Genomic DNA, 14,676 nt, shown 5'->3' with positions numbered 1-14,676 from the left:
ACGGCGCTGCAGTCCATTATGGCGAATCACTGCTCTGCACTTCCGACAGCTTTCACATTGAGTGGAATGGCTTTAATTTTTTTTCGGGGAAAAGACCCTTCGGGGTTGGGGCTTTTGGCATCTCCTGTCGTTGTCGTCGTTGTTCTCATTTTTCGTCTCATTTAGTCACGGTACTAAAAGACCTGGAAACTCGATTATAGTTCGCGCTAGAACGTAACGCGTACTAAAAAATTGGCCCTCGATTACAATACTCCCTAGTGCAATATTTGGGCAGAGCTTTTAGCTGTTGTGACGGTGCAAAAAATGATGACGGAAAGAATTTCAGACAGACATATTTGAGGCGTTTTTTTTTTCTTCAAAATGAGCCTGATCCACCTAACGCGATTTTCAGAAACAACGCCGTCAAAGCTATTACATCATATATCTGACATGTCGGCTAGGCGAAGTTTACGGCCACAATGAATTAAAAATTATGCAGTGCATATGAGCAATATCAGGGTGATAAGCTTGGATTTGGCTGACATTGAATTGAAACACTCAAGTTAATGCAGCATTCTTCTGAAAAAAATTGTTTAAATTTACTTTCACGCATGGTGCGATTGCGTTTTGGTGGAAAAGGCACTAAAATATGCAACACGGCTTTAGAAACCGTAGAACTATGCAAGGAGAGCAGGTGAGTCATCTTGGCACCGTTAGCAGCTCTTTTCGAATTCTTCCCTACGGTAATTTTCTTAGGCATGCCGGAAGGCACTCACGATGGAAGCAAACTCGTTATTGGTTTGCCACGAATTTCCAAAACGCTTCCCAAGACTCACTCGCCCCTAGCGTTTTATGCTGCAGAGAAAACATTCGCAACTAAAAGAACGAAGGCTACTCATATCTTCTTCTTCAACTTAAGTGTTTCGTACTCTCAGAGGGAGGGGGGACATTTTCCAGGGCTTGAAAGCGACGGCTATATGATTAAGTACTAAAATGGTAAATATGGAAGTACAAAAATAAATATAACCAATGTTATTTCTTAGGGTAGGATAAGACTAAAATGAAATCACTGTTTCACATCTCTCGATTTCATTTCATTCACCTCTACCGTTCACTTCGTCGTTGACATCTTGAGACAGATCTTTCGCTAATGTCCTAATTGCCTACTGAATTCATAATAAGCCAGCTACGAAAAGCAAAAGAAAAAAATGCTTCGAAAACACTCATGAAACAGTCTGAACAGTCAAGCCCAAAGCAAACGCCCATTGGGTAAGTGGATTTGGCTCATTTTGATCCGTGAAACAGCAGGATCTGGCTCACCTCCGGTACGAACTACGATCTGCGTACGCGTTTTGAGGGGGGGTATCTCAATTATTTTCTTGCCACCCCTTTTTTTAGAGGAAATTTGTCGAGTATTTCTTGTCGCTGCAGTTTTATCCGACCTAGTTCGGATTTCTGGATTTGGCGCATTTAGAAAAAAAAAACGCCTCATTTGTATGGTTAGAACAAACTCGTATTTGCAGTGGCTGACGAAGCACATTCACCAGTTGCATCGCTCATGGTTCTGACCTCACTCGGGGTTCTGGCGTCGGCGGTGGGGAGCCTCAGCTCTGGCAGCTCGTTAGCTGCACCGGCTGACAAAGAGCATGACCGGCTGCCTCACTCGCAGTTCAGCACTCACTGCTGATGGCTGCATTGCGCTGAGCCAGCACTCATTCGTGGCTTCTCTCGATGGCAGGTGGCGCGATGTGTGTCATGCATGAAGGAAACGCGAACTGCGTCCTAGGAAGCGAGCGCACATCATCGTCATGCGCACGCCCCCCTCACGTTTTCGCCAAGCGTCGCGCAGTCGAGCATCTCGTGCGAGCACAGCCCACTGCCCCCTCACCCTCATACTTTCGGAGAAGCGTCTCACGCCGCCACGGTGAACCTCCCCCCTCCCAATTTGTCGACAGTCTCCTCCCTGCTTTCTTTCCCTCTAGGGACTTGCGATCGCTCGCTCGATGACACCGACGGCGACGCCCCTCAGCCCCCGAACGGGCGCCAAAGGGATGTGCCCTAAAAAACACCGGGACACTCGTTTACGCCTCGCGCTAGAGAGCTTCGTGCTTCAAGGACAAGAGTCTCTCACAGCAAAGCAGAATACCTGTACTCCCCAACGGTTTCATCTCCGGTAGCAAGAACGCCAATGCGCCAAGAATGCACTTATATACTGCATGCCTCGCCCTTTACCAGGTTTCACGTTAGTGGAGATGGCCGGGGACTTTTTTTTATAAAGCCGCTTTGCGTTCCGGGGCCTTTTCTTGGTATTTTAACTCTTTGCTCATTACGCGCCACACTTTACGGCCAGTTACAACAGCTACGCTGTTCAACTATTGAATTAAAGAAAGTTAAGGCACGTCATCGCTATATTGGCATATATTTACATCATTGTCGAAAAGATACAAAAGCAAAATGTGAAAAGGATAGAATATTCCCAAGCCTTTGGGTACTCATATTTATATTTGCCTCTAAAGAATTCGCACTATAGACAAGCGGCATACTAAGAATACGTAGTAGACAATTCTGTGAATTTATAGAGATTTTCGCGTTAGGAATGTGTGTGAAAGGCAGCGTTCTCTACGGCTTCTGAATGTAAAAATCGGTGTAAAATATTGCGGAGTGGGGAATAGTTAAAAGCATCAACAATAATATATGACCCTTGGCGTTCTGTGTTGCATCTCCTATTCGTTGCTACGTGAAGGGCGCACAAATTATTGAAGAACCTTTGTCGCACCTTCAAGAACTGGGCAACTTGTGCCTCTGTCTCTCCAGAGCTTGAGGCTAGGCTGATGCGTACGCTTTTGGTGCGGCTTTATAGGCTCGCAACAGGGCGTTTTCCAGAGCGTCACCCTTATCCTCCCCCCTCGCTCCGTTACACCCGCACATCTCGTCAACCATGTGTTTCGCTCTGACCGTCTAAGTTGCAGCATTGGCTTGCTTTACCATAGGTACTAGCTGCCTGTTGGTCTTTTACATGCAAATCACCTTTTGAGCTCACCTTGTCCCTACGTTGCCCGGCGTCCACCTCTCCTTGTCGTCCCCCTCTCCACGCCAGCTGTAATAACGCCACTCTCCTCCTCACCGCTCGGCTCGTCTCGTGCCGGCTCAGGAAGACACCCGCAACACTGTCGCTCCAGAAGCCCTAACCAGCTGTGATAACGCCGCTCTCCTCGCCGCTCGGCTCATCTCGTGTCGGTTCAGGAAGACACCGGCAACACTGTCGCTCCAGGAGCCCACTCATAGTCGGGGCTATGTCTCTCCCTTGTTGTTGCGCCATCCACACTACCACTGCGCATGCGCGTCTGTCCTCCATTCTCCTCTCCTGCAGCTGTATAAAAGCAGGTGCGCGCGCTGCGCGGCGTTCAGTCTGCTCCGAGACACCGCCTGCGCCGGTTTTGCTCCGGTGTGGAACCTACACGGAACCCCAATGCTATGCATCACCACACAGTTCCCTTCGGGGAGATGGTGTAATTTTTAAATGCGAATGCATTTATTAGCCGGGGGTTGTCTTGCTCCGTTGGCCGGCGTGCGCCTGCATTCCTCCAGCGCGAGCGCACGTGAGCGCGCACCTCGTAGTTCTGCCTTCGTCGTCGTCGTCGTCGTAAATGCGAATGCATTTCTTTCGTCGTCGTCGTCGTCGTTGCACGTGCGCTCGCGCCTCGTAGTTCAGCCTTCGTCGTCGTCATCGTCGTAAATGCGAATGCATTCTGGACACGGCTATGGAAAGTGTGTGCGTGCGCTCCAAACCCTCTGACCCCATAGTCTTGGTTGGCGACTTCAACGTTGACGTGCGCAAGAAGAGTGGCGAGTGGCTGGTCGAGTACATGCAGACCAGGCACTCTATGCATTGTCTCTCTGCCGGCTTCGACACGTGCCCCACTACCATTCACGGGAGTTGCATTGATCTGGTCTTTACGCGAAACTGTGACGCGCGTATGCTTCTCAAAGACCCTTTGACCGTGCACTTTAGCGATCACAAGGCAGTGATTGCGGCCGTCAGGTACAACGATAACACAAACAGGTGCTAATGAGTAAATGATTACGTTCACATTCTCGTCATTAATTACGCCATTACTCGCAACATACTCATCGGTGCACCCAATGCATTCGCATTTCTGCACGGGGGAATTTTTTTTTTGTTGTCCACCTAAACCGGCATTTCTCCACATTCATTTTTCGATTCCATCCCATTTTGTCCCCTACTCGGCACTGCACTTGAGTACACTCCATTCGACGAGGCGTACAAGCGCGATGAGTCATGTCGAGAAGCCGAACGATGGACGCTTTGGGCCGAGGCAGCGGTGCGAACGCAGCGCCACGATAACCAACACTGCCCCTAGCTCGGGGCTCGGCTTTATAACCCCCTTTAACAGGTGCTCTGTGTTTACTCCTTTCATGTCCCTCTGTGTCCACAGATCGACGGCGGACGTTTTCGCCAATAGGCCCCATTTGTTGCTCACGAAATAATTACGAGCCTACATAAAGAAGCACAATTCTTAATACCGATTAGGGGTGGGGGTAAGTGAATCACACATACTTGATTGTACACAATGAGCACCCCGTATATGGCGTGTAGATATTTTGTTACGTCGCCGACACCTGACAAACAATTTTTTTCTAAATAATACATTGGACTTAGCACGAACAGGTATTCAAGAAAAAATAGGCAGCAAGGAGTAAGCCGACCCTGAGCTTACGCAGAATATGACATTTATAAGGAAAAAGGAGACGTTTAAATATCCTTCGGTTTCCATAGGATACCCGAAGGAGATATGTGAACCCGAAAGCACAAGCAGTGCTCGGCCTATCGCCATGTAAGCTTCGCTGTCTGCTGAGCCACAAGGTGCTCTTGAGTACTACAACCCACTTTTAATGGGACCGTAAATATATCACCTTAGACATTTAGACATGTATCGTCAGCTAAGAGCAAGCACAAAATTAGTTAGTTAAACGTAAACGACATTAAGCCTTGCGTAACGGGTGTGAGAGAGCATCTACAAGCGTCAAATGCCTGAGTGATCCCCCTTTTGCTGTGAACTAGCTAACGTATGACTTGCGGCAGACCAGGGAGGCTTGATTACTTGTAATGGAAGGACATGTTGGAGTTCCTAAACATTTTTTGTTATAGAAATGTAACATAAAACGTAAAAAAGTGTCACGACAGCCCTATAACCCATAAAGCCCTCCACATTGCCTGACCTTCATCGCTCGTTTAAGGGTAATATTCGATACAATTGCAAGGAGTGGAATTAGGCTTCCTGAGGATATGAGTATGCTGTAAATTCTGTTTGGGCCACGAAGATCGCGCCTTCAATGCATGTACAGCACCAGATGACAACGCGAAACAATGATATGACCTCTACTTCACCACTAAAATCTTGGTAACAACAAACCGGGAGCGTTATAACAGCAAGTACACCGAGCTGGCCCTGTCCACCTGCCAGCTCCCTGCCCGCACGCTAGTGAATCAACGTGTAATTACAGCAGGTGATACCGGTAGGTACACTTGGCGAATACAAACCACCGAGGTTTATATGGCAAGCCGTCACAGGTATACCGCTGAAATGTCGTTTTTCTTGTCCTTTATTTTTCACGTGGTGTAAGTGCGGCGTCGGTGGCTTTAATTTTTTGTTCAGGCAGTGATGTACACCATCGTGCACCAATGAGCTGGTAATAAAAATTTTTATTGTCCCTCTCTCTCTTCTCTCCCTTTCTCTCTCTCTCTCTCACTCTTCCTATGTAACACTTTCAACTGATAAATATCTCTTTCAAACTAAAAATGGTACGTTCCCAAACTTTTCCTGGCTGAACATTATGCGTTCCTGGCTTCGAACCATCACTGGGAGACTAACAACTAGTTCTTACTTTTTTAATCAAAAGGACCATGAAAACAAAACTCTAGTTCGTTAACAATAGTTTCGTCCAAAAACAATGATACCAATTTCCTTACAAACTTCAAATAAACAATTTAGAAACTGCAGAAAGCTGACAAAAAACGAGATACGGACAGGCCAGCACTGCACTCAACACGTTGGCATGCTCCCGTGTGACGTTGGAAACCCATTGTGACGAGTGTGGATGCCCGGCAAGGTTTCGCGCTAACACTTGCTTGTACAAGATCAAAGAACCAGGGAAATACTGGAAGCCCACAAAATCAGGAAACGAGGCTAAAAATGCGTTAGCCAGCCTTCACTAGCACTATCTCAGCAAGAAGAAGCGTTTCTAGATGAACGCATGTGACTCAATGCGTATCATCAATGTGTGATATGCGCCCAGACTGTGTATACATGTTTCTTCTTTTCGAAGTAACTTGCAGTTGTGAGCGGCGCCCTGTTCGTGTTTACCTGAGTTTTTTTATCTGTGCATTTTTGAGCGCAGTGCTAATGAACACAAAGAGAGAGAGAGAGAGCGAGAGAGAGAGAGAGAGAGAGAGAGAGAGAGAGAGAGAGAGAGAGAGAGAGAGAGAGAGAGAGAGAGAGAGAGAGAGAGAGAGAGAGAGATATATATATAACTTTATTGCTTTACAGCCAGTTGTCATAGACGTCGGCCAAGAGCCCTTGGGCTCATGCAGCATCTTCGGACAGCTGAATGGCCCAGACGCGATCCGCTGGGTCGGAGCTGAGCAATAAGGTCTTCCATTGCTCAACACTAGCGATTTTGCGACATAACGTTGCCGCCTGTGGAGAAGCCCACAGCATGTGTGCTAGGTCTGCCCTGTCTTTGCACTTGTGGAACTTTTTAGAATAATGCCCAGGGTAGCAGTGACTGTACGCTACCAGATTAGGGAACGAGTTGGTTTGCAGGAGTCGCCAAGCCACAGATTGAAATTTACTGAGAGTAGGATGAGCTGGGGGGAAGCGGTACCGCTATAGCCTGTAATGATGAGTGATGTCTCTGAAGGATACGAGCTGATCCCAGTCCGAACAGCAAAGCCCATCTCCAGTTCACCGGTTCGTACTGAGCCAGGGCTTGTAGAATTCCCTACCTATTGACTACCACCAGGACCCGGGTAATCGACCGCACCCCCGTAAACTACGCCCTCCTAATGTTCGAATCGTTGGTGCAGGGCTTCCGCCCTTGCCTGTCTGCGTTCCAGATTGTAGACCGGGTGCATGTTTTCAGGGATCGATGGAATGTGAATTTGTTCGCGCATTTCCGTAGCGAAGAATAGCCTATGTGGGCCAGTTCTAGGGTAGTTGATCGCCATGGAGCCTTGAATATGCCGACCCGTCTGGACCTACTCCCGTTGAACAAGCCTTTGAGCCTCTATTGTGAAACCCCACTACTTCAAAACGTTTAATCGGAGCAGTGATGGGGATGCCTAGGGCCTACCTCTGGGCCCGTCTAATGATGGAGTCAATTTTGAGTTCTTCGTCCGTTTTAAGGTGCGGGAAGGGGTTCACCTACATTATCCTACTGAGGGCGAAGGCTTCAACTATTCGCCCGAGATTGCACTCCTTCGCACCGTGATATTCGTTAGGGATTCGCGATATAATTCGGATAGTCTGATGGACCCTTTTTTTGTAGTGCGAGGATGGTCTCTGAGTTATCTTCATTGGCCTGTATTCGGAGACCCATAACCCGTATACTGGACACTTTGAGGAGGCGTTGCTTTCTATTTGCGAGGATTTCGCGGCCGGGGGTTTGGGTCTGTACGTTTTCCCTTAGTAGTAGGCCTGTAGAGAAACAGTTCTGATTTTTTGCGAGGAGCAGCTGAGGCCTCGGGGACCTACGTACCACTCGACAGCCTGAATGCGTTGTTGTAAGATTCCCTGATTGTGTCCGTTACTTCCTCGCTGACAAAAAGCGTGACATCGTCCATATAGAGGCTGTTGGATTCCATCGATCCGTTCTTGTATTTCGGGAAGCCCCATCATCCCTACGTTAAAGAGAAATGGGGACAGGGCTGAACCCTGCGGAGTTCCCCTGCTCCCAAGCTCGATCACAGATGGGTGGAGTCCCCCTACGGCCAGAGTAGCTTACGTTCACAGAGAAAGTTACTAACGTAGTTGTGTACGCGTTTACCAAGGCCCGGTCGGCCCAGGTTGTCAGGGATTGTCGAGTGGTATAAATTGTCAAATTGCTTAGTTAAATCGAATCCTAATATGGCTCTGGTATGTAGAGTGGAATAGCGCTCCTGATCGATGACGTCATGTTTGGGATGGAGCATGACGTCGTGCTGATTGGAATTAGTACGTGTTCCAATAGTTTCCGTAAGCATGATGTGAGGGAAATAGGTCTAAGGTTTTTGATCTATAGTTTTTTGCCTGGTTTAGGTATCATGATGACCTTCGCCGTTTTCCACTGAGCCGGTACTCACCCAGCCTCCCAGCATACGTTCATGTATTGTTTGATGCCTTCAATAGTCTCGTGGTCTAGGTTACTCCGCATTTTATTTGTAATACCGTCCGGGCCAAGAGCAGAGCGAGTGCGCTTTGCGAAGATAGCACCCATAACTTCACTTACACTGATTTGATGGTCAAGGAGAGCATTGTCATTGCCCACGCAGGGCGGAAGTGCCTCGAAGGTGCAGTCGCCAATGTGTCTGTCCTGAATTGTTTTGATAAATTCCCTGTTTGTTACATAAAATTTGTAGAGAAGTATGCTGAGGTTGTGTGTTTGGGTAGTTTTACAACTTTCGGGGTCAATGAGACAGCGCCGAGTGTTTCAGGATTTGGGAAGCCCGATTTCGGGGTCCATGTGATCGCATGTGCCAAGCCAATTTGGTCGTGTAATTGTATTGTGCACGTTTCAATGTCGTAGTTGAGGGCCGCTGGTCGTCGCCGAAGGTTTGGTTTAAGCTTTTGATTTTGTAGTCATGTGTGAAAGCTCTTTTTAGCCTCCCACATATGTAGCAACTTTGCCTCGGCCTGTTGGAGCTATGCTTTCTCCGGTACAACCCCAGTGACCCGTTTGGGGTCTGCGCAATGTAGTTATGACCAGCTCTCAATGTTGGTTCTGTCGACCCCAGAAGTACCATCCTCCGCGATTAGTGGGTCTCGCTCTTCGGCTCTAAGCGCGTGGAATGCATCCCAGTCGATGAGCTGTGGTTTCTTTACCGGACTTTCCTTTGGCTACTCAAGGTTCGACCCCAATAGCGACAATGCAGTAGTCTTTGCCAAGGTTTTCCTGAGGTTTTAGCCAGGTGGCTTTTGTACGTAGGTTTTTTTGCAAAGGTCAAGTCAGGGTCGTGTCCCCGCTAACTTTGTTTCCAATACGGGAGGGTGCTGTGGATTGCCCAGCAAACTCAGACCACATCTTTACGCATCAAGCCAGGGATTGCGAACCTTTGTTGTGTTCCACTTGTAGCAACATTCTGTACGGTGTGCGTTAAATTCTTCAAAAGTTCATTTACAAAAGACACACCGCTTATCCCACGTGGCGCTAAATTCTAACAACAAACACAAAACAAGAAGAACCCAACAAAAGAGGCACAGAGAGAGAATAGACGTCTTTAATGGCAAGAAAAAACACAATCTCTGGTAAGTATACTTAAGCGTAATCTATTTCCCGACCTTGCTTCAGAAGGGTATCATTTAGATAGGACATTTAGATTTAAGGATGAAATTTAACCAACTTGCCCAACTCAAAGTCCTCCAGACGTATCGTAACTCACTTTATGACGTAAAAACTTGTTTGGGCAACTGGCAGCCGCTCACCAAAGCCACTTTGACATTTTAAGGATTCACACAGTTCTGTTTAATTGTATGACTTGAGTGCAAACCTGCAGCTAACCAACTGATCACTATTTTTATGGTTCCTTCTATTGCGTCACTGCCGACGTCGGGCAGTGTGCCATTTGTAATTACTTCAACGTTTTTTTACCTTTTAACGTTAAAAACGGCTTTAGAAGATAGAACTGAGTTGAGAGGGTTACAAAAGGCTAGTTCGTTATAATTAAACGTTTTATTTTGTCTTCATGTCTCCTTTAAAATGCATGTAAGGGGTGGGGGAAGAATATTCAAACTCCACAAAAACCTGTGCCTGGTAACCTACTTTAAGTAGCTATTAGTTCCGTAAAGGAAAAGTCACGGGAACTCACAGACCGTCCGGTTTGGCTCACTAGCACATAGCATAATAAAATTTTTCTTGGACTCATCAGTTGCTCGTATAAACTTTACTCCACCAATTCTGCTTATGAGCACATTTTCTCCATACTAATAGGACATCTTCTGAATAGTCAGCCAAACTTGCTTTGGAGACACTCCAGTTTTTTTGTGACCGGCGGTTTGCTGTTCTTTTTTGTCATATTTTAAGCACTAGAGCTTTGAATAAATCGCGTGAATTATCATGTACCCACTATTTATTGAGTGCATGCAATATTGAACAGAAATATTTAAATTTTTAAGAAAAATATGTACGTTCTATTATAAGTTGATATTCAAAGGGTGAATTCTGCACACTTTTTCGTCCTGCAGTTGACTTACTTTCTGACTCTTGAAAAACCAGTCTTAAACATAGGTATCGGAGCTCCGTGACCAAACGTGTTCGCTGCACCAGGAGAACGAACTCCCACAATGGCTGTTTTGAAGCGGAGCTACAGGTTTTTCCTCTAATAATTATTGCAAGCATTGTTGTGCGTACTCGATACCGAATACAGCAGACGTAGGTGAGATGCGAAGCTATAGGAAATCTGGTTGTTATCAGCAGGGGAATCGGAATGTTGACTGATATTTCTTATCGTCGCGGGGAAGTGCCTTGTATTGTTTGCATTTTGCTAACGAGCGTATCTGTGTTTTCCTATCATAGCACACGTGTTGACCTTCATCCTCTGGTATATAAGTTTCGATTTTCGTCGGTCAAACTCACCATACCCTCTTCTGCACAGGCACCGTAAAGGTAAGGGCTTAGAGAAAATTTCTAGTATTTTGTTTTTAGCAAAGTCACTTCGAGGCTACATAGAAACTTTAGTGTTACTGCAAACTGTTCCTATTGGTTCCCTAAGTATATGAAATACTTTATTGATGCTGTTCTCTAATGCGCGCTGTCGTATTTAACTTGAGAGAAATATCTGTTGGAAGTAATCAGTATCATGGCAGAAAAATTGTTTGCCGTATTTGTTGCCACAAAATTTAGAATCTTAAGCGACTATATCGTGAAGATTAATTATTGTTACGAATAATTTGGTTGCTTTTGGAAACTTTAGAGCATGGTTATCAGAGGTTGCCATGTTTATTTATTTCTCTACTTTTAGTGTAGAACATTGATCAAGCAATTTGTTATTGTAAAACATTTTTGCTGTTATAAAGCTGTCGGAGAACTAGGCTAGGATAGCTGATGCTGATGAGCGGAATCTCTTAACTGCAGCAGGAGCAAAAATGAAGGCATCTACGCTGCTGGCGGTTCTGGCCCTGGCCTCTGTTGCATGTAAGTCCAGAAAAAAAACAGCGCCTCGCGTGGCAAAGTTCTTGTAAAGCATAAATTTGCAACTTTTTGTGTAGACATAAATGATTCGCAAAAATTTCTAATAACCGATGACATGAGCAGAAAGACTGAAATTCCTGAAGTATCTGCACTGGTTGACGTCTAAACGTGTGTGTTTTATTTAGTCTCGTCTCGAGTAATTTGATTGCCCCGTGAAGTTTTAACGTGCAGTTATGGTGTTTGGTGATACGTCTAAGCAATACAAAGATTTCCCTCTCAACTTTTACCAATAACTTGTTTCTCTGCCTCTTTCTTTTCCTGGTGACAATAAGATTCTGCAGTTGGCGCCAGTTTGTAAGTATTACTTGTGTATCTTAGTGTTCGCTTGTTCGTGAGGCAATTTCAATAGGTTTTTATGGGAAATATCCTTCCTTTGCTCCAGGAAACCAGTAAACAAGAGTACTCACACGGTTGTTCCCGAACAGGGTAAGCAAACGTAATCCATTTATGAAAGCCTTGGTTGAAAAAAATTTCCAGCACTAAATAAGAGCACGACTTGGAAGAGTTGTTGCCCGATATGATGACGTGGAGGGCGCTGGGGTCTTCGATTGAACGACATATAAAATGTCCACAAATGTCAAATTTGGTTTCAAAATTTGAGTCTACTTCTCTTTTTACTATACATTTTTAGTGGCGCGAGACATTCTATTCCACCTAGTTGTTTTACCTCTATGTATATTGCATAAATCACGCAAGAGTGATTCTTTTTTAGGAGAGGTTTTTAAAAATAAAAATTAATACATTAGAGAATTTTTTGGTAACGTTTGCACCCGCAATAGTGACACACATGTGGGTATGAAGGCAGGCTGCTGCGTTAAAAGCGGTAGTGAAATTATTGAGTTACTACATCTTCCACCTGTCACAGCCCTACTTCAACATCGTTAAATAGAATATTCTGGCTTGCAGACAGTACAACAAGAATTTGGTTTAACGGCAACCTATATTGTTAAAGTCGTGTGGCTTTAAAAGAAATACGACTTGTTCTATAAAATACCAGGATCAGCAACTTCCAGATGTCCAGTTAGTACGTGGATGATTCTGCCATTTCTCTTCTATCGTTCGACGCAGATGAGGAGACATTGAAAAAAGCCGGAAGACAGCTCGAAACGCTCGGGCTTGTTCTCCAAGAAAAATACGCTGTGACTGACACCAGTGAAGGTTTGGTGGACCTCGTAGACGCCCTCAAGGTTTTGGAGAACTCCGAAAAAATGCTCGACGAAAATTCGTCGGAATACTTCTGGAAGAAGATCAGAAGGGCGGTAGAGAATGTCGCAAAAGTGGTGGTGGTCAACAAGGTAGCTGGAGCTGTCGCTGGAGTCATCGGCTAAGGTATTCTGAAGAAGATACGGCCCTTCGTCACGATGCAACGTACGGTTGCGAAATAAAAGCATGCAGAGCCTTGACTTTAATCTTTCCCCATTTACACTAAATACGGAAACAAGCGCAAATACAGGATCAGAACAAAACATCTTCTAGCAAAGGACGAATGTCGCAAACGGGATTTATCCCTGCGCTCGCAGTCTTTCTTGGCGGATGCCCACATGCCCCAAAATGCCTCAGTATGTTGCAGGAGTTAATGCTGACGTCGCGAAAATAAGCAACTTCTGGGTTTTGACTGTGACACCAGTTAAACGCTCTACTTACCGACACAGCATGAACCATCAATCGCCACCGCACCTGCACCATGCGAGGAACATGTTTACTGGCGACCTCCATGAATGGTGCACCGAGAATTGACCAAGAAACAATCCATGATTTAATAAGCGTTCGCTATGCGTATCGTTCTACCGAGCAACTGCATTCCTTGTTCGAATTTGCGTTGCTCCTAATTGGTTCTTCTCGAGTTCCTTGAAAGGAATTCACAAATGCAACTACTGCCAGCTCATTCATATCCTAAAGTTTCTACGAAAATGATATGCCACAGTAATTCCGTCTGACTGGATCCCTATCGGCTTTCACAGTTACATTTCCCTCAGGTTGTAATGGGAAGAGCAGTGATTTTTAATGTGAAGATTTTCTGTCTCGCCTCCTGGTTTTGCGGGCGCTGCTGCTGCTGTGGTCTTGTCTACAGGCGCCTCTGAATTTGTTACACTACCAGACAGCACTCGCATCTCCGCATCTGGGCTGGCGGCGTTGGGGAAGAGCTTCACTGTTTAAAGGTGTATAATGTGATCTACGCTTGGAGCTGGCGTATAAACAACGTCCTGGCAAACAGAAGCGTATACCGCGAAACATGGTGCAGACCACGATTGTATCCTCGTATACAATCGCGATTGTATCCGCGATTGTATCCGCGTCCTCGAAGGTGTGAGGTAGAGACAAGGCGCGTGCCAGGGGCGAAACGCGATGAGAGTCGTGAGCAATGCGCCCAAAAGCAATGAGCGCTAGGGCTCCTGAAGATGAAAGGCTTGATGCGCGAGGCTCAGTTCGGTATGATCGGACAAATCGTTAAAGGGGCCCTGAAAGGCGTTTTGAGCACACTAAATTGACTAGCGCAATCGTTAGATTGGGTCGTCAACATCATCTGTGCCAAGTATTACTCTTTTACGCGCAGCGGAAAGCTCACACTTTTGTTGCAAAGTTTGTCGCTTTTTTGTCACCCTTTCCTTCGTGTTTTTGGACGCCGCCATCTTCACATGTCTACATCATCGATTCCCAGATGTTCGTCATGAGCTAGACATCCTGCTATTGGGCGGCTTTTTCACGCACTTCCGGCAAAGAGATGAGTCGTCTGCTCAGCGTCGGCTCGCCGGCTGATCTACCAGCGGAGTGCCGGAGTGCTTGGACATTTTACGACAAACGAAACAAGTGTAAACAAACGCTTAACCGTTTGTATTGAATGCAACAGGGCCATAACACGACATGAATATTCTCTTACTTGAGTACGTTCTATAAAAAAAGCGTTGAAGCCCCGTGGCACTTCTTTCTTGCAATCGCAGAGAACGCCCTGAGCCGAATGCCCGGGTTTGACGCATACATTTTATTCAACTTCCAAACAATCCAGAGATGCGTTTCGAACGAACACAACGTCACAACATGCGTTGCAAGTCCGAACCGCGATTGACAGACGATGGGTTTCCTCCTCCTGCCCCTCGTAAATTCGGCACTCACCTCGCGCGCGGTTTGCGGGGACGAACAGCAAGTCACTTAAGCCGAGATGGCTTTTAGCCACGCACACTGCACATACCCCATGCGAGGTTGAGTCGTACGCCGCTTGAGAAAGATAATCCA

The 14,676-nt window shown here is 46.1% G+C and overlaps 1 protein-coding gene across 1 annotated transcript; it reads left to right on the top strand.

The window, feature by feature from the left end:
- The first annotated feature begins 10,809 nt into the window (after positions 1-10,809).
- On the top strand, positions 10,810-12,848 carry LOC144167516 (uncharacterized). The gene is made up of 5 exons (XM_077696764.1): positions 10,810-10,860; positions 11,329-11,388; positions 11,718-11,739; positions 11,828-11,871; positions 12,514-12,848. Exons 2-5 carry the CDS (start codon positions 11,340-11,342, stop codon positions 12,771-12,773), a joined length of 375 nt encoding a protein of 124 aa, XP_077552890.1. The 5' UTR covers positions 10,810-10,860; positions 11,329-11,339; the 3' UTR covers positions 12,774-12,848.
- Positions 12,849-14,676: the final 1,828 nt, after the last annotated feature.

Source organism: Haemaphysalis longicornis, unplaced genomic scaffold, assembly GCF_048455015.1.
Source record: "Haemaphysalis longicornis isolate Haplotype H1 unplaced genomic scaffold, Haemaphysalis longicornis Haplotype H1 scaffold_2, whole genome shotgun sequence".
NCBI classification, from domain to species: Eukaryota; Metazoa; Arthropoda; class Arachnida; order Ixodida; family Ixodidae; genus Haemaphysalis; species Haemaphysalis longicornis.
The sequence above is the reverse complement of the archived record's forward strand: the minus strand, read 5'-3'. Positions and strand labels throughout refer to the sequence as shown.